At 56.5% G+C, this 22,651-nt stretch overlaps 1 protein-coding gene across 1 annotated transcript in view; it reads left to right on the top strand.

The window, feature by feature from the left end:
* Positions 1 to 3,354: 3,354 nt before the first annotated feature.
* Positions 3,355 to 22,651, top strand: part of KCTD16 (potassium channel tetramerization domain containing 16) — a 62,646-nt gene continuing 43,349 nt past the window's right edge. The window contains exon 1 of the mRNA XM_058848491.1: positions 3,355 to 4,474. Within this exon, the coding sequence (XP_058704474.1) occupies positions 3,643 to 4,474 (832 nt within the window). The 5' untranslated portion in view covers positions 3,355 to 3,642. The remainder of the gene's footprint in view (positions 4,475 to 22,651) is intronic.

The raw sequence follows: 22,651 nt of genomic DNA, 5'->3' as shown, positions 1-22,651 counted from the left end.
CTCACTGTCCTGTCCCTGTTCACTGAGCACCTGCACACCCCACTCACTGTCCTGTCCTGTCCCTGTTCACTGAGCACCTGCACACCCCACTCGCTGTCCTGTCCTGTCCCTGTTCACTGAGCACCTGCACACCCCACTTGCTGTGCTGTCCTGGCCCCAGAGCAGTGGGCTGACCCCCAGCCTAGGGCTGCTGTCACCAGGACATCACAAATGCTTCTGGGACATCACAAACGCTTCTGTGCTGGTTTGAGCACCGTCAGTCCCAGCTGCGGAGAGGAAATTGGTTCTTAAGCCCCGCCAATATGGCACCCCTGTCTTTATGGAAGTGGATTTTAATTAGATTGCAGCATATGAACTAGCAGGGACAACAGAAATGTTTGCAAAAGCTGATGCAATTCTCCCTGCTCTGAGCAGGGACAGCGCTGTCACTCCAGAGGCAGCTGCCATTCCCTCTGGCTGGTCACACAGATGTTAAATCCTGTCTGCACCGACTGCTCCAGGCTCTTAAAAAAGTAATGAAGACATTTAAGTGAACATGATCTCACATCCCACCTTTAAATCCTCTGTGCAGGGGTTATGGAGCAGTTGACCTGCACTGCTTCAGCTGCTCTGTAGAGCCACAAGGGCAGGTCACAGGACTTGGGCTTTTTTGGGAGGCACAACCAGCACACCCTGTAGCAGCACCACATTTTGCTGGTTTGAAAATAAGGATCTTGAAGTAAGAGACAGACTCTGTTCAGGAGTGCAGCAATTGCTTCAGAACTAATGAATTAAGGCAAAAATCAAGGGTTTGATTAACTGTTCAGCTCTCAGATTTGATTTGAAAAGTCTGTAGGTACACAGATAATGATTTTCTGTCTTAGCCTTGAAAATTATTCTTTTTGGCTATTTTGTTTTAAGTTATGGCCATGTTTTCAGAAGAATCTCACTGAATTATCTGGAGCCTCAGCTGGTCAGAGCATGGTGCTAATACCCCAAGGCTGTGGACTCAATCCCCATGCGGGCCATTTACTGAAGAGCTGGACCCCGTGATCCTTGACCCTTCCAACTCAGAATATTCTGTGAATCTCTGAACTTAAGTGCAGTCAGCAAAATCTACCCCTGCATGGTGACTCCATCACACAGAGATTTCACTCTAAAGCTTTTGGTCACCGTCTGAGTGAAAGGTTTTCTTTTCTCCTGTGTTCATCATTCCGAGTATTTTTGGTCAGGAGCGGAGGGAGCTGGCGCAGGGCTGTGCCGGCCCGGTGCCGCGGGTGCCCGGCGGTGCGGGGAGCCGCTCCCGCAGCTCCTCCGCTGGCTTTCGGCTGCCGCCGGGATCCCGGCTCTGCTCTCGGTGCCCGTGCGGAGCAGCGGGGACGGACACGAGGTGGCGGTGCCGGCGCGCCCGCAGCTCCCCCCGTTAGGGACCCACAAGTAAAGCGGGTCCTCCGCACCGCCGGAGCCGCCCCCGGTTCCTCCTCCTCCCTCCCGGCCCTCCCGGTCCCCTCCCTGCCGGCTCCGGGGAGATGACGAGCGGCGGCAGCGGGAGCGAATCCCGCTCCTGCCCGGCAGCCGCGGCCGCGCTGTGCCCGCATCGCCGGCCGGGACCCCGCGGAGCCGGGACCCCGCGGAGCCGGGACCCCGCGGAGCCGGGACAGGCACGTTGGGGCTGCCGAGGGTTCGGAGCGGGAGGGACTGCACCGAGACTCGGGCGGGGAACGGCGGGCGGCAGCGCTGCCCCGGCGGGGCGGTGACCGCCGCTGTCCGCGGTGCTGCCGCTGCCCAAGGTGCTGCCGCTGCCCGCGGTGCCCGGAGCTCTCCGTGCCCGGCTGTGCCCGGCTATGCCCGGCTGTGCCCGTCGCTGTCCGGCTGCGCCCCGCCGTGCCCGGCGATTCCCGGCGGTGCGCGTCCCCGGCGGTGCCCGGCTGTGCCCGGCTGTGCCCCGCTGTGCCCCGCTGTGCCCGTCCCCGGCTGTTCCCATTCCCGGCTGTGCCCCGCTGTGCCCCGCTGTGCCCGTCCCCGGCTGTTCCCGTTCCCGGCTGTGCCCGTCCCCGGCTGTTCCCATTCCCGGCTGTTCCCATTCCCGGCTGTGCCCCGCTGTGCCCCGCTGTTCCCGTCCCCGGCTGTGCCCATTCCCGGCTGTGCCCGTCCCCGGCTGTGCCCATTCCCGGCTGTGCCCGTCCCCGGCTGTTCCCTTTCCCGGTGGTGCCCCGCTGTGCCCCGCTGTGCCCCGCTGTGCCCGTCCCCGGCTGTGCCCGTCCCCGGCTGTTCCCTTTCCCGGTGGTGCCCCGCTGTGCCCCGCTGTGCCCGTCCCCGGCTGTGCCCGTCCCCGGCTGTTCCCATTCCCTGCTGTGCCCCGCTGTGCCCCGCTGTGCCCGTCCCCGGCTGTGCCCGTTCCCGGCTGTGCCCGTCCCCGGCTGTTCCCTTTCCCGGCTGTTCCCTTTCCCGGCTGTTCCCGCTCCCGGCGCTGCCCGCTCGCGGCGCTGCCCGGTGCCGGTGCCGGTGCCGGTGCCGGTGCGGGACGCGGGCTCCCATCCCGGCCCGACTCCTTTAAGATGATGCAATCGGCATCGCCGTCCGCTCGGCGGAGCGGGCCCGGAGCGCAGCGGGGCGGAGCGGAGCGCGGGGCGGCCCCGGCGGTGCCGCCGGTCCCGGCGGGCCATGGGGGAGCCGCCGGCCGCGCTGCCGCCGCGGGAGCCGCCGGAGCCCGGCACTGCCTAGCGCAGCAGGCTGCGGGCTTTCTGCAAGTCATCGGGGCCGGTGGACGGGCCCCGCTGCCCTCCCGCTTCCCCAGCCCGGAGCATCCACTCGGGAATTATTTGATTTATTTATTTACTTCCCTCCGCCGTGCTGTATGTACTGGTGTCCTCGTCACCCGCCACGGTTAACTTCCCTGTGACTCGGTTTAACACTTGAGACCTCCGTGGATGCTGCTAAGAGCACTTCTCTTGCCTTTGCTGTCCCTTGCTGGGAGCGGATTCACACTACCCGGACCCTGTGTGCCTGTATGTGTGTTCTGAGTGTCTTGACGTTTTGGTTTTCTTTACAAGAGCTATGCATTAACTGTAACCAAGGTAAGACTCCCCGTTCTTGTTCCCTCATGTGCATGTCTAATTTAGATGTTTCTTTAAAGATGCAGTATGCAGTTTCTTTTAAGCAGTGGATCATATGTAACCCTTCCATTGATGAATACTTGTGAAATAGAAGCGTAGAACTTGCCAAAAAAAAGGAGACCTATTTAGCAGATTTAGCTTGGCTCTACAAACTGCTCTGCTTTTCTCTGTTGCAGCAGCTGTGATGCTTAGAAGAGTAATTTTGTGCCTTGTTTTGTTTTCCCTTTTCACAGACCTATGAATGACCATAGGCTTGGCTTGACCTTGATTTTGATGGCTTTGTTGGAAGATCTGATGATGTGATTGCATGTCATGAGGTGATTGCTCTCCAGCCTCCAGCTTCCGTGGCTCAGTGTATAAACCACTCCTGCCACACTGTCACTCATGGACAATTTGGATTTTTCTTTTAAACAAACCTTGTTGCTATTTTTATTTTCTCACTTCTCCTTTCCCCCTTGTTTCTCCTTAATGCTGGGAGCCTTATTCTGCCCTCTGATGTGATTGATAGTCCTCCTTCTCTTGCTGCTGATTTCCAGTTTAAGCTACAATGGCTCTGAGTGGCAACTGCAGGACTTACCTTCCTGCTCGGGAGCAGGGGACAGGGCTGCACTCCTTCCCCGAGGTGGTGGAGCTCAACGTGGGCGGCCAGGTTTACTTCACTCGTCACTCCACCTTGGTTGGCACCCCTCACTCCCTGCTCTGGAAAATGTTCACCCCAAAGAGAGACACAGCCAACGATCTGGCCAAGGACTCCAAGGGAAGATTCTTCATCGACAGAGACGGTTTCCTTTTCCGCTATATTCTGGACTATCTCAGGGACAAGCAGGTGGTTCTGCCCGACCACTTCCCAGAGAAGGGAAGGCTCAAGAGGGAGGCTGAGTACTTCCAGCTCCCGGACTTGGTGAAGCTCCTGGCTCCCGACGACAGCAAGCAAAGCCCCGATGATTATTGCCACAGTGACTACGAAGAGGTGTCCCAGGGCAGCGACACGAGAATTTGCCCCCCCTCGTCGCTCCTACCGCCGGACCGCAAGTGGGGATTCATCACCATCGGCTACCGTGGCTCGTGCAGTATTGGCAGGGAGAGCCAAGCAGATGCCAAATTCAGGAGGGTCCCGAGGATTTTGGTTTGTGGAAGGATTTCTTTGGTCAAAGAGGTTTTTGGAGAAAGTTTGAATGAAAGCAGAGACCCGGACAGGGCTCCAGAGAGGTACACCTCCAGGTTTTATCTCAAGTTCAAGCACCTGGAGAGGGCTTTTGACATGTTGTCCGAGTGTGGATTCCACATGGTGGCCTGTAACTCCTCGGTGACAGCTTCCTTCGTCAACCAGTACACAGACGACAAGGTCTGGTCCAGCTACACCGAATACGTCTTCTACCGTAAGTACGAGCTCCGTGCGCTCCCCGCCGCTGTCCGCGGTGCCGTGCCCGGGCTCGGCTCCATCTCGGTGTGAGCTGTGCGGGTGTGAACCGGCGGGGCTCAGCTCGGGCCGGGCTAGGTGGCAGCACAGACTGCCGAAAGCGCCGCGCCTGTGCCCGCAGGCGCTGGAAATCAGCTCCCGAGTGCCTTGCGCGCTTCCCGGGACGTGTGGGACACAAGCCGAGGGTGCAAACGCTGCGAAATTCATTACAGAAAGCCTTCGGCTGGGATTCACTTTGCAAAAGGTAATCAGCAGGCGCAGGCAGCCGAGCCATCTGTCAGCAGCCCTGACACGCTTCCACGCACGAAGGGGGAACCAGTTCCATCCCTCTGGCCGCGTTTCAGCGGAGCCGTCTCGGAGAGATGGAATTGGCTCTCTCAGGGCTGTGCTCCGCAACACAGAGGGCTCAGAGCAGAGAGGGGCAGGGGCTGGGCCAGGTTATGCAACACGCCCGTGGAAAAGCCCGTGTCCTCTCCAGAGGTGCTGGCCCTGCTTCCCGCAGTCACATCAGTCACATCGCTCACATCGGTCACATCGCATCCTCGCCGCTCTGAGCCCCCCGCGCTCGAGGGCTCAGTAACACCGGAGCTGGTAGCCAGGTCCAGCTGGTTACCAATGGTAACACCGGGGCAATCCAGGTCCTACGAGTCTGCATCAGAAAACCCTTCCACAACTGCTGTGTCGAAACATTGGAGAGGTTCATGAGGCTGTTTGCCTCCATTTCCATTTGAGGAGGATGAAGGATGGAACAGCTGCCCCATCCATCAGTGCAGACAGCTACTGCTCTGGCTGGTGGCCTTGGGACAGAGGGACACAGGGACAGAGGGACAGAGGGACAGAGGGACAGAGGGACAGAAGGACACAGGGACAGAAGGACAGAGGGATATCACTTGGCTGGCAGAGCTGCTGCTCTGGGTGTGGTGCTCACAGTGAGCAGGCTCCTGGCGTGGGGAGCTGACAAAGTTTTCGGTGGAGGATGTAGTGAACAGTTCGGGTGTAATTCCGTGCATTCAGCGCCATCTACTCTTGTGTGGGGCTCAACAGGCAGCCCTAATCTGCTTATGCAATGAAGCTTAAGTTAGCATCCTGAAAAGACATCTGGGTTTTTGACATCTGTAGATTTACTTAAAATTAGTTTTCTAGCTGGATTTCTTAGCAAAATAGTTCTAAGGTCATGGATCCGCTTATATCCCAACAGGGATAGATGATTTGTGTTATTAAGAAGCTTCTGCTTGAAATTACAGTGTCTTGTACAAATTCCAGGAGGAGAATTAATGTAGGTAAAGGATTGGATTAGAAAAAATTGTGCTGGCATTTATATTTAATATAAGGAAAAATATAAGTTCTTTATAGGCACAATGGTCTCTGCTAATTGAAGAGAGGATGAACATAGTTTTTCCCCGAATTAGGAAACACAGACTCCTGATTTTCATGTTTCTCAAATTTTTACATTCAAAGATTGTTCACTGCTCCCACATCACGACAGCCAGGGAAGGGACCAAGAGAAGAGGTACTGTAGAATTTTTGGAGAATGAAAGTTCATGGCAGGTGTCACAAAATCATCACTCAATAATTAAATCCAATTGAAGTTCCCGGAAAGATTCGTATCCAGTCCAGCAGGCTTTGGATTTGGCTCTGATCAGTTTTGTGGGGTTTTGACACTGATACAGTTTCAGAGGTGGATTTTTCAGTGTCCTTCCCCAGGTAAAAGCCCGAGCCGTGGCTGTGGTGCCAGATGTGCCTTTGTTGTCCCAGCCCGAGTGGTTCAGTTCTGCCGGTGCTGCCATGGAGCTCCGGCTGTGGATCTTCCCTGGCCCCACGCTCAGGGCTGGCTGCAGCTGATGCACCTGGAGCAGGCTCCAGTATTCACCTGGAGCAAAAGAATTCCTTCTCCAAATCTCCCGAAATAATTTCATTCCATTGTCCCAAAGCCATTTCATCTGAACTTTGAGGACCAATAAAACTGACATCTGGCTTTGCATGGAACATGGCATCTCCTCTGCAGCTGCTTAGCCATAATTATTTATTTAGATGCTGCCAACTGTGTCTATGTAAGCATTAATCCATCAAGCTGCTGAGAGCAGGTTAATGGGCCTGAACCTGGGAGGTGTCTAACACAACTGGGAAGGCAGAGACAGAGGTGGTCTCTGCAGGGCTGCTCAGGAACTCCTGTGAAAGGCCTGTGGAGGAGATCTTCCAGGCTGGAAAAGGGTGATTAGTTCCAAAGAAGGGAGAATGCAGGGAAGAATGGTGTTTCAATACACCAAATACACTGTATGCTCCAAATACCACTGGGAAGGTAAATGCCTGTGCTTGGCACGAAGATAAAGAACGTTTTTCATGTGCAAATCCATCTGAAAGCGGCCGAGGTGGAGCGGCGGGGGTGTGAGCTGAGCAGCTGTCACAGGGTACGGCGTGTGCCAGGGAAGCGCTGCACCCCCAGTGCTGCACCCCCAGTGCTGCACCCCCAGTGCTGCATCCCCACTGCTGCACCCCCCGTTCTGCATCCCCAGCTCTGCACCCCCAGTGCTGCATTCCCAGTGCTGCATCCCCAGCGCTGCACCCCCAGTTCTGCACCCCCAGTGCTGCATCCCCAGTGCTGCACCCCCAGTGCTGCATCCCCAGTGCTGCACCCCCAGTGCTGCACCCCCAGTGCTGCATCCCCAGGTCTGCACCCCCCGTTCTGCACCCCAGTGCTGCACCCCCAGTGCTGCATCCCCAGTGCTGCACCCCCAGTGCTGCACCCCCCGTGCTGCATCCCCAGTGCTGCACCCCCAGTTCTGCATCCCCCGTTCTGCACCCCCAGTGCTGCACCCCCAGTGCTGCACCCCCAGTGCTGCATCCCCAGTGCTGCACCCCCAGTGCTGCATCGCCAGTTCTGCACCCCCAGTGCTGCATCCCCAGTGCTGCACCCCCAGTGCTGCATCGCCAGTGCTGCACCTCCAGTGCTGCACCCCCCGTTCTGCACCCCCAGTGCTGCACCCCCAGTGCTGCACCCCCCGTTCTGCACCCCCAGTGCTGCACCCCCAGTGCTGCACCCCCCGTTCTGCACCCCCAGTGCTGCACCCCCAGTTCTGCACCCCCAGTTCTGCACCCCCAGTGCTGCACCCCCAGTGCTGCACCTCCAGTTCTGCACCCCCAGTGCTGCACCCCCAGTGCTGCACCCCCAGTGCTGCACCCCCAGTGCTGCACCCCCCGTTCTGTACCCCCCGTTCTGCACCCCCAGTGCTGCACCCCCAGTTCTGCACCCCCCGTTCTGTACCCCCAGCGCTGCGTGGCCCTCGGTCCCTGCGGCCCTTGTGGGGCTGGCAGGGCTGTGTGGGAGTCCGGGAGCGTTCCCAGGGGAGCCTTTCCCAAAAGGAGCCCTGCGGGACGAGCCCGGCACTGCCCGGAGCTGTTCTGAGGATGATTCCCGCACTGCCCGGAGCTGTTCCCGGGGTGATTCTGGGGGTGATTCTGGCACAGACCGGAGCTGTTCTGGGGGTGATTCTGGGGGTGATTCTGGCACTGCCCGGAGCTGTTCCCGGGGTGATTCTGGGGGTGATTCTGGCACTGCCCGGAGCTGTTCTGGGGGTGATTCTGGCACTGCCCGGAGCTGTTCTGGGGGTGATTCTGGGGGTGATTCTGGCACTGCCCGGAGCTGTTCTGGGGTGATTCTGGGGGTGATTCTGGCACTGCCCGGAGCTGTTCTGGGGGTGATTCTGGCACTGCCCGGAGCTGTTCTGGGGGTGATTCTGGGGGTGATTCCGGCACATCCCGGAGCTGTTCTGGGGGTGATTCTGGGGGTGATTCTGGCACTGCCCGGAGCTGTTCTGGGGTGATTCTGGCACTGCCCGGAGCTGTTCCCGGGGTGATTCTGGCACTGCTCGGAGCTGTTCTGGGGGTGATTCTGGGGGTGATTCTGGCACAGACCGGAGCTGTTCTGGGGGTGATTCTGGCACTGCCCGGAGCTGTTCTGGGGGTGATTCCGGCACTGCCAGCCCGGAGCTGTTTGTGGAGGGCCAGCAGGGTCACAGCCGGGCTCCAGGCAGCCCCACATGGGCCGAGGCACGGCAGGGCTTGGGGACAGGCTGGGGTGGGCCAGGGCAGCCACCCCTGAACAGTTCTGTGACACGCAGCTCCTGCCAGGGATGAGCACAGGACATGCACTGGCTCTGGCTGGATTTCTGACCAGAACCATTTTGTGGGTTCCCCCCACTATTGATTTAATGACCTTAAAGTAAAACCTCATCTCCAAACGCTCACATTTTTGAAGAGGGTGAACAGCCTCTGCTTGGGTCTCCATTTTCACCTCTTTTCCGCCTTTATGGTGTGATGAACTGCAAGCGTGCACTTGAACATCTGGTGGCGGTGGTGCTGGGGCAGTGCCAGCAGCCGGGCTGGCTCAGCCACCATGGCCTGGCCCCGTTCTGGGCTGTGGCAGCAGCAGCAGAGCCCACAGCCTGCCCCGGTCCGGTCACACAGCTCAGGAGGGCACAAAGAGCAGCGTGGGGAGGGAGAAGGGCTGAGCTTCCACCGGCAGCGCCCACACAGCGGGATGTGTGTGCCTGCAGGGCAGCTGGCACCTCAGGGACACGGCCAGGCATGGCATGGCACCGAACTGCCAGCCAGCCCCATCTCACACGGCTGCCACCGCAGCCCGGAGCCGCGTCCCTTCCCTGCAGAGGGGCTGGCAGAGCCTTTCCTTGCACTGCCCATCCACAGCTGCACACGGGGAGCAGCCCAGGCAGATGTGCAGAGGAAGATGAGCTGTTCCTGGAGCTCTGAAAGCCAGAACTGGATGAATGCTGCTCCTGCAGGCGCTGGCTCTGCTCGCTCCGGGAGCCTGAGGATGCTGCGGCCTCACCTCGCTCTGTGCAGGAGGCTGATGAGCAGAGATGGTTGTGAAGTAGCTTCAGAGAATCCTGGGATAAACAGATGAATCCTCTGGGGTGGGGATGTGCAGGAGGAAGGAATGTCAGGCGATATTCCCCGATGCCTGTCCATTGGACACGATTCCCTGGGATAATCCTGGTGTCTGCTTCACAGGAGGATCCATTTGGGATTGCTGCTGCCAGCTGGGGCCTGTCACCGTGCATGTGTGACTGAGCTAAAGGGTCCCATACTGATGTGCCTACCACTGACTCATAAATTCATTGTGTGGCAGAAATTTGACTCACAAAACGGAGCAGTCTTTGCACAGTGACACCCACAGCTGTAAAATGGGCAAGATGTGGGAGAGGAACATCACCCGGGTCTCTTTAAACCAACACTGTCACATGATCCAGGAGCTGCTTCTGTCTGGTTTTAAATCAGTGAAGATCAAAATGACCCCAAAGCGAGCAAAATGAAGTCTAATCCAATGAATAATGCAGGCTTCTTCCCTGCTGACAGGAGATGTTTCTGTTTCCAGGTAATTATTGTCATCATCGATGCCTCTGGTCCCTCTTGCCAAAGCAAACCCTCTCACCAGGATGATCATCTGCAGGTGCTGGGGCTGCAGCCAGCCAGGTCTGTCAGTCTGTGCATGGCTGAAGGACCTTGCTCCGAGCTTTTTTGCTCTCCCAATTTTTCAGGGCAGGCTGGAAAACCTGCAGCGCTGTTGATTAGAGTTACTTCATAGGTGAGAAATGCTGTTATTTATTGGAAACCAGTTGTGTCATATCTGATTGTCAGATTAGGCCAAGAATCTGCTGCTCAGTGAGCAAGCAAAGCAGAACTTGATGGAAGAGTTGGTTGGATTTAGGGCTCAGAGTTGGTTCTAACAATCACAGAAGGTGATGCTGAGGAAGCAGCAAGGATGGCTTTGGGCTGTGTCTCTGCCCAGTCCTCACTGGCACTGGTGACCCTGACCCTTGGGTGTGACCTTAATGGGCTGTGACATTTCTGTTCCCATCTGTCCCCTGCTCCGAGCACCTCGTGGGGATGGGAGCCCCCACTGTGTCCCAGCAGCTGCACAGCAGCCAGGCAGCTCCTGCCACGGACCCTGTCCCTCTGTCCCTGTCCCTCTGTCCCTGTCCCTCTGTCCCCTGTCCCCTGTCCCTCTGTCCCTCTGTCCCTCTGTCCCTCTGTCCCTCTGTCCCTCTGTCCCTGTCCTGCTGTCCCTGTCCCTCTGTCCCTCTGTCCCTGTCCCTCTGTCCCTGTCCCTCTGTCCCTGTCCCTGTCCCTCTGTCCCTGTCCCTCTGTCCCTGTCCCGCTGTCCCTCTGTCCTCTGTCCCACTATTCCCTGTCCCTCTATCCCCTGTCCCCCTGTCCCTCTGTCCCATGACAGGGGGAAGGAAGGGGTTTTGTGGGAGCAGATGAATCAGCCCTGCTGCAGCCGTGCTGGGTGGGTTGTGTCCTGCAGTTTGTGCTGTCCCTGCCTTGCCAGGCTGCCAGGAGGGCGATGTGCCAGGGCCACTGGGAGCAGTCCCTGGGGCCGTGTGGAGCCAGGGCCGATGTGCCAGGGCCACTGGGAGCAGTCCCTGGGGCTGTGTGGAGCCAGGGCCGATGTGCCAGGGCCACTGGGAGCAGTCCCTGGGGCTGTGTGGAGCCAGGGCCGATGTGCCAGGGCCACTGGGAGCAGTCCCTGGGGCTGTGTGGAGCCAGGGCCGATGTGCCAGGGCCACTGGGAGCAGTCCCTGGGGCTGTGTGGAGCCAGGGCCTGGCCGTGGGCACAGCCCTGGGCACGTCCTCGCTGTCCTGGCCAGCAGGGAGGGACCGGAGGCGCTGCCGCTGCTCTGTGATCCAGAAAAAGACCAAAACGACTCAAGGATTAACCAGGAGGGCTGGCATTTAGGGGGAAAAAATAAAAATCATTGTGTTTGAAAGCGCAGCCTTGAGCTGGCTGCTTGCCAGGAGCAGCCCACGAGGTCACAGAGCCCCTTTTGGGGAGCTGAGCAGGGTTGGCAGGAGGGTGCCAGGGAGGGGCACCGGGAGTGCCTGGCATGGCTCGGCATGGCACAGGAATGGCACAGGAACAGCTCAGGAATGGCACAGGAGTGGCACAGGAATGGCAGAGGAATGGCACAGGAACAGCTCAGGAATGGCACAGGCGTGGCAGAGGAATGGCACAGGAATGGCTCAGGAATGGCAGAGGAATGGCACAGGAATGGCACAGGAATGGCACAGGAATGGCACAGGAATGGCACAGGAACAGCTCAGGAACGGCACAGGGATGGCACAGGAATGGCTCAGGAATGGCAGAGGAATGGCACAGGAATGGCACAGGAATGGCACAGGGATGGCACAGGAATGGCACAGGAACAGCTCAGGAATGGCTCAGGAATGGCACAGGAATGGCACAGGAATGGCTCAGGAATGGCACAGGAATGGCTCAGGAATGGCACAGGAATGGCAGAGGAATGGCACAGGAACAGCTCAGGAATGGCACAGGCGTGGCAGAGGAACGGCACAGGAATGGCACAGAAATGGCACAGGAATGGCACAGGAATGCCTCAGGAATGGCACAGGAATGGCACAGGAATGGCACAGGAATGGCACAGGAATGGCTCAGGAATGGCACAGGAATGGCACAGGAATGGCACAGGAATGGCTCAGGCGTGGCAGAGGAATGGCAGAGGAATGGCACAGGAGTGGCACAGGAATGGCTCAGGAATGGCACAGGAATGGCACAGGAATGGCACAGGAATGGCACAGGAATGGCTCAGGAATGGCACAGGAATGGCACAGGAACAGCTCAGGAATGGCACAGGAATGGCTCAGGAATGGCACAGGGATGGCTCAGGAATGGCTCAGGAATGGCACAGGAACAGCTCAGGAATGGCACAGGCGTGGCAGAGGAATGGCACAGGAATGGCACAGGCGTGGCAGAGGAATGGCAGAGGAATGGCACAGGAATGGCACAGGAATGGCACAGGAATGGCACAGGAATGGCACAGGAATGGCTCAGGAATGGCACAGGAATGGCACAGGAATGGCACAGGAATGGCACAGGAATGGCTCAGGAATGGCTCAGGAATGGCACAGGAATGGCTCAGGAACGGCTCAGGAATGGCTCAGGAATGGCACAGGAATGGCTCAGGAATGGCTCAGGAATGGCACAGGAACAGCACAGGAATGGCACAGGAATGGCTCAGGAACAGCACAGGAATGGCACAGGAATGGCACAGGAATGGCACAGAAATGGCACAGGAATGGCACAGGAACAGCACAGGAATGGCACAGGAATGACACAGGAATGGCACAGGAGTGGCACAGGAGTGGCACAGGAGTGGCTCAGGAATGGCACAGGAATGGCACAGGAATGGCACGGGAATGGCACAGGAATGGCACAGGAATGGCTCAGGAATGGCACAGGAATGGCACAGGAATGGCACGGGAATGGCACAGGAACAGCACAGGAATGGCACAGGAATGGCACAGGAATGGCACAGGGATGGCACAGGAACAACACAGGAATGGCACAGGAATGGCTCAGGAATGGCACAGGAATGGCACAGGAATGGCTCAGGAATGGCTCAGGAATGGCACAGGAATGGCTCAGGAATGGCACAGGAATGGCACAGGAATGGCTCAGGAATGGCACAGGAATGGCACAGGAATGGCACAGGAATGGCTCAGGAATGGCACAGGAATGGCTCAGGAATGGCACAGGAATGGCTCAGGAATGGCACAGGAATGGCACAGGAATGGCACAGGAATGGCACAGGAGTGGCACAGGAGCAGCACAGGAATGGCACAGGAATGGCACAGGAATGGCACAGGGATGGCACAGGAATGGCACAGGAATGGCTCAGGAATGGCACAGGAATGGCACAGGAACAGCACAGGAATGGCACAGGAATGGCACAGGGATGGCACAGGAATGGCACAGGAATGGGTCAGGAATGGCACAGGAATGGCTCAGGAATGGCACAGGAATGGCACAGGAACAGCACAGGAATGGCACAGGAATGGCACAGGGATGGCACAGGAATGGCACAGGAATGGGTCAGGAATGGCACAGGAATGGCTCAGGAATGGCACAGGAATGGCTCAGGAATGGCACAGGAATGGCTCAGGAATGGCACAGGAATGGCACAGGAATGGCACAGGAATGGCACAGGAGTGGCACAGGAGCAGCACAGGAATGGCACAGGAATGGCACAGGAATGGGTCAGGAATGGCACAGGGATGGCACAGGAATGGCAGAGGAATGGCACAGGAGTGGCTCAGGAATGGCTCCCACCTGCCCCTTCCTGCAGCCCCTTCAGCCTGGCCAGCTCTGGCCTTTCCCAGTTTGCTGAAATGTTGCTCTGGGTCTCAGGAAAACAGAATCACAAAGAGTGAAGGAGTGTAAATAAGAAAACACAGCCTGAGATTTGCTGTTCGATAAATACCAGCAACATATTGTGCACACAGACAAACACTTCCTTGCAGCAGGTTGGGTTTTTTCTGTCCAGCCATCCTGGATTTGTTTCATTTTGTAACCACAATATTTTCTCAGTTTTTCCTCTTTTTTTTTTTTTTTTCGGCTTTTCAAGTTCAAGGCTAATGTACAATAAATATGGAGACACAAAGCAAAATCTAAATTACTTCTTTGCACACAGAAGGAAGAACTCTTTTTGCTTCACGTTTTCTCACTCAAAATTGTAATTTTTTGTGAAGGAAGAAAATAGACTAAAGTGCTTTAGGCCTGGTGGAATCACTTCAATTGACACCGAGGTGTAATGCTGCCTGAGCTAGCCAGACCCAAGAATCCTGTGGCAGTGATTCCCCTGCTGCTTTCAGATGTGCTCAAGTAAATTCTGGAATACACTCAAACTTTGGTGCCATTATTGGGCCTCCTAATGCTGCTCCCAGTGCTCCAGGAGCAGCAGAGCTGAAGCTGGGATCTGCTGGGGTAAGGGAGGGGATGCTGGGGTGATTTGGGAAGTGCTGAACACCAGAAATGTCTCCTGGCTTCACCCAGGGCGGCTCTGAGGACTCAGTGTGATAGAAAAGCTCCGTGCTCCGTGTCCCCTCCTGGCTCAGAGCAGGTCCTGGCCCTGTCCCAGCACCTCCCCAGCAGCTCTGATTGCAGAGAGGACTCTTCACCAGGGCTGGAGTGACAGCCCAAACCATCCCATGCTTCTGCCATCCTGTGACTTCTGTTCCTTGGAGAGATTGTCCCCTGGCTGTGTCTGTGCCAGCAGGGGCTGAGCAAATGAAATAGAGTGCCCAGCACTATTGGCTGGGCTGTTTTCCTCAGTTTTCCCAAAGTAGCTTGCTAAGTCAGCTGTCTGATGGTGTTTGAAGGGGAGTGAGAGGTTTTAGAATTGGTTTGGATTTCAGTAGCTGCTCCGAGCTGTGTTGGAATGCCCAGAAATGTAAATTGCTCAATTGGAGGGTGACCCTGCTGACCCCTCTCTATCGACTCCCACTCATGTCCTTCCCATCCAGAGCTGTTCATACATCACTTGTGCTACAAATTTCCCTGCACTGCCTCTGAATCTCCTAATGACGTGATTAACGATTTCCAGGAGCTCATTGATTAACTGTTAGGGCAGCTAAAAATTCCTCTACCAGAAACAAAGTGAGGAGAGCTGTGGCCATGCTGCTTTGCAATCCATCCTGGAAATCATGCTGCTGTGATGTTGGAAAGTGAGTACAACATCCCCAGACATTGAATTCCAAGGAGAAGCACGATCCTGAGCTTTGGGGAGTGTTCCTGGAGCAGTCTGGAGGGAGCAGCACCCTGGATCTGAGCAGGGGCTGCAGCTGGGAGCACACCCAGCACTGCCCTCCTGGCCCCAGGTTTGGCCAGGGCCTCAAAGTCAAGTTTAGAGGAAAAAAAAAACTCTCTGCTTATTTTGGAGGAGACTCATTTCAGGACTTCAGATTGAGTTTCCATCAAATTGAATCAGTGTGTATTTTTACAGCAGAATTGAATCAGGCTGAAATAGAACCCAGTGGAACATGCTGATTTTGACTGAATTTTGCACTTTGAATATTTTCAAAGCCAAAAACCCTGAGCAAAGCTTGAGTGAGGGAAGACCACACCAGCAGAGAGCTTGGGAGAGTGTTTGTGCTCCTACAAAGGGAATGTCACTGGGTTTCACAGGTGTGGGCAAGCCCAGCCCTGGTCCCCTGGAGGATGTCAGAGGCTGATCCTGAGACAGGGAGGTGAACATGGCTTATTGCAAATCTGCCCTTTGATAAAAACCTGACTTTTGACCACCATTTATGCTAAATCTGCCACCAGGACCCATGGTGGGGCTTTCAAAGGCAACTGGAAGAGAATTTTCTCTCAAGTGCCGTTGTCTCAGTGTGCTGTCATGTGGCAGATGAGTGCAGGGGAAACACTGAGCTGCCTCGCTGAAGATCTCCACCCCCCTTTTCTAACGTGCCAAAATCAATATCAAGGAATTGGAGGAGTTACTGCTTGTTCTAAGAGTATGTGGGCTTTGGTTTGCTTTGGTTTTCTCTCCTGACCATCAGTCAGTGCAGGGAACTGGACCTCCAGAGGCTGCCTGGTGCTTTTTCCTTTGGTTGGACGTTGCAGCATAATTGTGGGGAAAATAAATGACCATTGTCCTCCTGTGGAATTGCAGAGGGAATTCTGTTTCTGAATTAATGGTCTGGTGCTGGTCAGTGGTAACATAATTTTTATGCATAAATAATGCCATTTATTATATTATTGATGCACTTTCTTGTTGATGTTATATTTATAAGCAGGAGAGCGGCTCCGAGGAGCTCGGGTTAATGGCAGGAGCTGTGCTGAGCCCAGCAGAGCTGCTCCAGCTCCCAGCATTTGTGCAGCTGTGCCCTGGCAGTGTGTGCTCCCCTGGCCGACTGCAGGGGCTGCCATGGCAAATCTCTCATTGGCACACAGGGAATGGATTTCCTGTGCTTTGGTTAAAAGTGCAGCTGGGCTGCCTTGAGAGGTCACCGGTGGCTGAAAACTTCCTGGAAGTTGGGTTCCTTCTGTCTCAGGAGTCTGACTGTGACACACTGTCACAGAGTCCCAGAATCCCGGGATCCCTGGGGCTGGGAAAGCCCTCCCAGCCCATCGAGTGCCACCTGTCCCACCCTGTCCCCAGCCCAGAGCTCTGAGTGCCACCTCACTCCAACCTCCCTGGGCACTTCCAGTGCCTGAGCTCCCTTTCCATGGGGAAATTCCTGCTGCTGTCCACCCTGAGCCTCCCCTGGCCCAGCCTGAGGCCGTTCCCTCTCCTCCTGTCCCTGTTCCCTGCGAGCAGATCCCAAATCCCCCCGGCTGTCCCCTCCTGCCAGGGACTTGTGCAGAGCCACAAGGGCCCCCTGAGCTCCTTTTCTTCAGGCTGAGCCCCTTCCCAGCTCCCTCAGCCCCTCCTGGGGCTCCAGACCCTTCCCAGCTCCCTCAGGAATTCTCCAGCCCCTTCCCAGCTCCCTCAGGAATTCTCCAGCCCCTTCCCAGCTCCCTCAGGAATTCTCCAGCCCCTTCCCAGCTCCCTCAGGAATTCTCCAGACCCTTCCCAGCTCCCTCAAGAATTCTCCAGCCCCTTCCCAGCTCCATTCCCTGGCTCCAGCCCCTTCCCAGCTCCCTCAGGAATTCTCCAGCCCCTTCCCAGCTCCCTCAGGGATTCTCCAGTCCCTTCCCAGCTCCCTCAGGAATTCTCCAGCCCCTTCCCAGCTCGGTTCCCTGCCCTGGACACAGCACTGGAGCTGTCCCAGCACAGGGGACGGGCACTGCCCCGCTCCTGCTGCCACCCCAGGCTCTCCCTGTCCCCTCCTGCCAGCCCTGCACACGATGACTTTGTCCCACTCCTGCCACCCCCTCTGGAGCCACAGCCTGGTACCTGGAGAGGTTTTGTGCCCAGGGGCTGAGGAGGTTCCCCTGGGCACTGTTTATCCCAGCTCACAGGCGGCTTCACTCTCCCTGGCAGAGCCACAATCACCAGGATACAAACCCTCTCCTTTCTAGCTGGGAGAAGAGCAGTTCCCAGGTATTCTTGATTTCATTCATTTGTGAGCATTCAGGAGAACAAACCCTCTATTCTCTCAAGTCAATGCACTTGTGTTACGTGAGGATTAAATCATTCCCTTCCCTCAGAGCAGAGGCTGCAGACAGAAACCTTCTCTGCCTTCCGTTGCGTAGACAAAGAATATTTAAATAAGGATGCTGATAAAAATGCTTTCATGAGGAAAGACTTGATTAAAGAATCTGCTGCTTTAAAGTCCTGTAGGTGAAGGCAGAAGTCAAGAGGTGCCATTTGGTGCAAAGGGATTGAGAAGTTTAAGTTTGGTCTGTGGGAAGAGTTTTCACAAGTCAGTAACATCCCCAGTGCTGGGGAGAGCCCAGGTCCCAGATCTTGTGGTGTGGAAAATCAAATCCTGCACTATCTCATTCCATTTCTCAGTCTTCAAAATCCTCGAGTTGTACCTTGGAAGCATCAGTGTTCACTTTATACAAGTTCTCTGGGTTTAAGAAGCCCAACTCATCTTTGCTGTGCTGAAACTCGGAGGGCTGGAGCTGATCCATTTGAAAGTGTCAATAATTGCATCCCTTGGCTGCAGCAGCAGCCACGTGTGTCCCTGCAGGCTGCAGCGAGGCAGGTGGCACGTTGGCAGCCAGGCCCTGCTCTGTGGGAGGATGACAGATCTGCCCACCCCTCCCTCCCTGAGCGTCTCCAGAGCCTCTGTGGCTGCAGCAGATACAGCAGGGATCGGGGCTGGGGCTGCTGGGTTCCTGTCACGGGATGGATCCAATCCTGTGTCCCTGAGGCAGCCCCAGACACTGTCACTGTCACTGTCACTGTCACTGTCACTGTCCCTGTCACTGTCACTGTCACTGTCCCTGTCACTGTCACTGTCACTGTCACTGTCACTGTCACTGTCCCTGCACAGGGCCTGGAGCCTCTGCCCCCAGCAGCAACACAGCTGGGACCAAACCAGGCCTGCCTGGGAGCAGGGAGCAGCTCTGGATCCCTCAGGAACCCCTGGATCCCTCAGAACCCCTGGATCCCTCAGGAATCCCTGGATCCCTCAGGAACCCCTGGATCCCTCAGGAACCCCTGGATCCCACAGGAATCCCTGGATCCCTCAGGAATCCCTGGATCCCACAGCATCCCTGGATCCCACAGGAATCCCTGGATCCCTCAGGAACCCCTGGATCCCTCAGGAATCCCTGGATCCCTCAGGAATCCCTGGATCCCACAGGAATCCCTGGATCCCACACCATCCCTGGATCCCACAGGAACCCTGGATCCCTCAGGAATCCCTGGATCCCACAGGAATCCCTGGATCCCTCAGGAATCCCTGGATCCCACAGGAATCCCTGGATCCCTCAGGAATCCCTGGATCCCTCAGCATCCCTGGATCCCTCAGAACCCCTGGATCCCTCAGGAATCCCTGGTTCCCACAGGAATCCCTGGATCCCACAGGAATCCCTGGATCCCACACCATCCCTGGATCCCACAGCATCCCTGGATCCCTCAGGAATCCCTGGATCCCACAGGAATCCCTGGATCCCACAGCATCCCTGGATCCCACAGCATCCCTGGCTGGCAGCAGAGCAGCCTGGGCTTCAGCTGAACTTTGCTTTTCCTGCTCTTGCTGGTGGCTTTGGCACCAACACCTGCAGAATTCCAGGCTGGAGCAGAGGAGCTCCAGGGACCCAGCTGTGCCCTCGCAGTGCCTGCCCATGGCAGGGGTGGCACTGGGTGGGCTCTCAGGACCCTTCCAGCCCAAACCATCCGTGCTTCTGTGACTCTGGTACTGAGGAGAGTCTAGAAACATTCCCAGATTTTCCTTGTGGGAGGACAATCCAGGCAGAGGCAGTGAGGGAAGAGCAAGCCCTCCCCCAAAGCCTTTGGAAGCAGGCTGTGCTGATGGGAATGCAGCAGAAATCCGGCATTCTCCCGGGGAAAGCTAAAAGCTACATGGCAGATAGTAAATAAATAATTGCAGGGAAACATTGCACATAGATTTCTTGGGGAACAGAACTTAATTAAATTTTGTGAACATGCCTACATAGTTCCATTGATCAGGAAAAAATGGATATAGGCTACGTCTGTAAGATTTACTTGCTTGCTTGTGTTTTGCCTTTCTTCCCTCCCTCAGCTTCATTCACTTTATATCCTGCAGTGGTGAGGGAGAACATTTCTGGTTTTCCTCCGTGAAGAAATTGATTCTGAGCAGCACAGGACATGATGTATGGTTTGTAACTCTACAATATTGCTAAGCAAAAAAAAAAAATCACTGAAGAAGGCCATGCAGATATTATATTAATTTCCATTTAAAATGGATTTCTTCCCACTAAGACCAATAAAAAATATGCAAAGACTTTCAACAGCCTCTCTAGTAATGATTAATTAAAAGATGTGATAAATCTTGCTAGGCTAATTTAGCGAAGGAGGTTTTTTTAGACACTTCACAGGACATTTTTTGCCACTGAATCCAAACTTATACCTGATTTCACAATAGCAGCCACTCTGGCTCTGGGTGGGATCTCAGCATCCGTTTGTCATGGCAGGCAGAGTCAGGGGTGAGGGTGGCTGGAGCCTGGCACAGGAGCAGAGGGACAGGACAGTCACAGTCCCCTCTGTGGCCAGCACAGGGCACGGGGTGGTGCCAGGGACTGGAGCTTTACTGGAGTGATGGATCCCCAGTGCAGGGGCTGAGCTCTGCTGAGGGGCTGAGCTCTGCTGAGGGGCTGATCCCCCTCTGGAAGGGCTGATCCCCCTCTGGAAGGGCTGATCCCCCTTTGGAAGGGCTGATCTCTCCTCTGGAAGGGCTGATCCCTCTCCTGAAGGGCTGGTCCCCCTTTGGAAGGGCTGATCTCTCCTCTGGAAGGGCTGATCCCCCTCTGGAAGGGCTGATCTCTCTCCTGAAGGGCTGATCTCTCTCCTCTGGAAGGGCTGATCCCTCCTCTGGAAGGGCTGATCCCTCCTCTGGAAGGGCTGATCTCTCCTCTGGAAGGGCTGATCCCCCTTTGGAAGGGCTGATCTCTCCTCTGGAAGGGCTGATCCCTCTCCTGAAGGACTGATCCCCCTCTGGAAGGGCTGATCCCTCCTCTGGAAGGGCTGATCCCCCTTTGGAAGGGCTGATCCCCCTCTGGAAGGGCTGATCCCCCTTTGGAAGGGCTGATCCCCCTCTGGAAGGGCTGATCCCCCTTTGGAAGGGCTGATCCCCCTCTGGAAGGGCTGATCCCCCTCTGGAAGGGCTGATCTCTCCTCTGGAAGGGCTGATCCCCCTTTGGAAGGGCTGATCTCTCTCCTGAAGGGCTGATCTCTCCTCTGGAAGGGCTGATCCCCCTCTGGAAGGGCTGATCTCTCCTCTGGAAGGGCTGATCCCCCTCTGGAAGGGCTGATCCCCCTCTGGAAGGGCTGATTCCTCTTTGGAAGGGCTGATCTCTCCTGAAGGGCTGATCTCTCCTTTGGAAGGGCTGATCCCTCTCCTGAAGGGCTGATCCCCCTCTGGAAGGGCTGATCTCTCCTCTGGAAGGGCTGATCTCTCCTGAAGGGCTGCACATGCTGCTGATTGCAGGATGGTGAACGGGTGCTGCTGTGGAGAACAAAATACATTCCATGAGAACCCAGAGGATTTTTTCCTGTTCAGACATCCTGCCCAGATTTCCAACAGGGCTGTGAGGGCTCCCAGGGTGCTGCTGCTGGCCTGGGGCTGCTTCCCTGCCCTGCTTTGCTTTGCCCTGGGCTGGCTGCAGCTCGTTCCCCTCCCAGTGAAGCCCCAGCAGGAGGGTTGGTGAGTGAGGGGGCTGCTGGCCCTGCTGGCATATTGGTGAGGCATTAAAATTCCAATGGAACAGATGGTGCCAGGATTCTAACTTATGCTTGTGAGATGCAGATGGTCCAAGGAGTGAACTTGTTCACCAGTTATTTTTATTTTGAACAGGTTAAGAACAAATTACTCTCTGAGTATTGTTGTTACCGCTCCGCTTGTCATTTCTTCTTTCCCCGAGTGTGTTTGTGTCTGTGCACGTGTACAAGTCTCAGAGTCTCTTTTCCATGGAATGACAGGCTGAAATAGCCCAATTTCTGCCTGGAACTCCTCTCTCTATTTCATTTCCCATTCCCATGTGCTCAGCCCAGCCTCCTCTGGATGTGCCCAGGGCAGGTCGGTCCAGCCCAGGCTCCCAGCCCTCCCCTGACTCCACAGCGAGGCAGGGCAGCCTCACCTGGGGCACTGAGGGTGGCAGGGCTGCCTCACCTGGGGCACTGAGGATGGCAGCCTCACCTGGGGCACTGAGGATGGCAGGGCTGCCTCACCTGGGGCACTGAGGATGGCAGGGCTGCCTCACCTGGGGCACTGAGGATGGCAGCCTCACCTGGGGCACTGAGGATGGCAGGGCTGCCTCACCTGGGGCACTGAGGATGGCAGGGCTGCCTCACCTGGGGCACTGAGGATGGCAGGGCAGCCTCACCTGGGGCACTGAGGATGGCAGCCTCACCTGGGGCACTGAGGATGGCAGGGCAGGATTCAGCTGGGGCACTGAGGGTGGCAGGGCAGCCTCACCTGGGGCACCGAGGATGGCAGGGCTGCCTCACCTGGGGCACCGAGGATGGCAGGGCAGCCTCACCTGGGGCACTGAGGATGGCAGAGCTGCCTCACCTGGGGCACTGAGGGTGGCAGGGCTGCCTCACCTGGGGCACTGAGGGTGGCAGGGCAGGATTCTGCTGGGGCACTGAGGATGGCAGGGCAGCCTCACCTGGGGCACTGAGGGTGGCAGGGCAGGATTCAGCTGGGGCAGTGAGGATGGCAGCCTCACCTGGGGCACTGAGGGTGGCAGGGCTGCCTCACCTGGGGCACTGAGGATGGCAGGGCTGCCTCACCTGGGGCACCGAGGATGGCAGGGCAGGATTCAGCTCTTGGTTGTGCTGGAGTAAACCCAGGTTGACCCCACTTGGACACCAGTAAGGATGTGATTATCTAACCCTGCCATGAAACACGGGGTTGTATTTTTGTCATAATTTATAAGCTCGTTTCATTTTTTATAGAAAGAAAATACATGTACTGCTACAAATTATTAATGTCCACCTGAATATTTTACAGGCAGCACACAGCACTCATTTTCCTGAGGAGGCCCCAGTGTTTGGCACAAAGCTCCTGTGCAGGCTTTCCTGGTCCCCCTGTCCCGTGTCACAGCTCAGGGAGGGACCCAGGAGCTCCATGTCAGCCACATCCCCCCTGTGCCAGCCCTGGCTGTGCCTGGGCTCTGGCTCTGCTGGGGCTGCGGTCAGAGGCAGCTCCTGGCAGG

This window comes from Poecile atricapillus, chromosome 13 (assembly GCF_030490865.1).
Source record: "Poecile atricapillus isolate bPoeAtr1 chromosome 13, bPoeAtr1.hap1, whole genome shotgun sequence".
In the NCBI taxonomy this organism is placed as follows: Eukaryota; Metazoa; Chordata; class Aves; order Passeriformes; family Paridae; genus Poecile; species Poecile atricapillus.
This window is presented reverse-complemented; position numbering and strand designations above follow the sequence as displayed.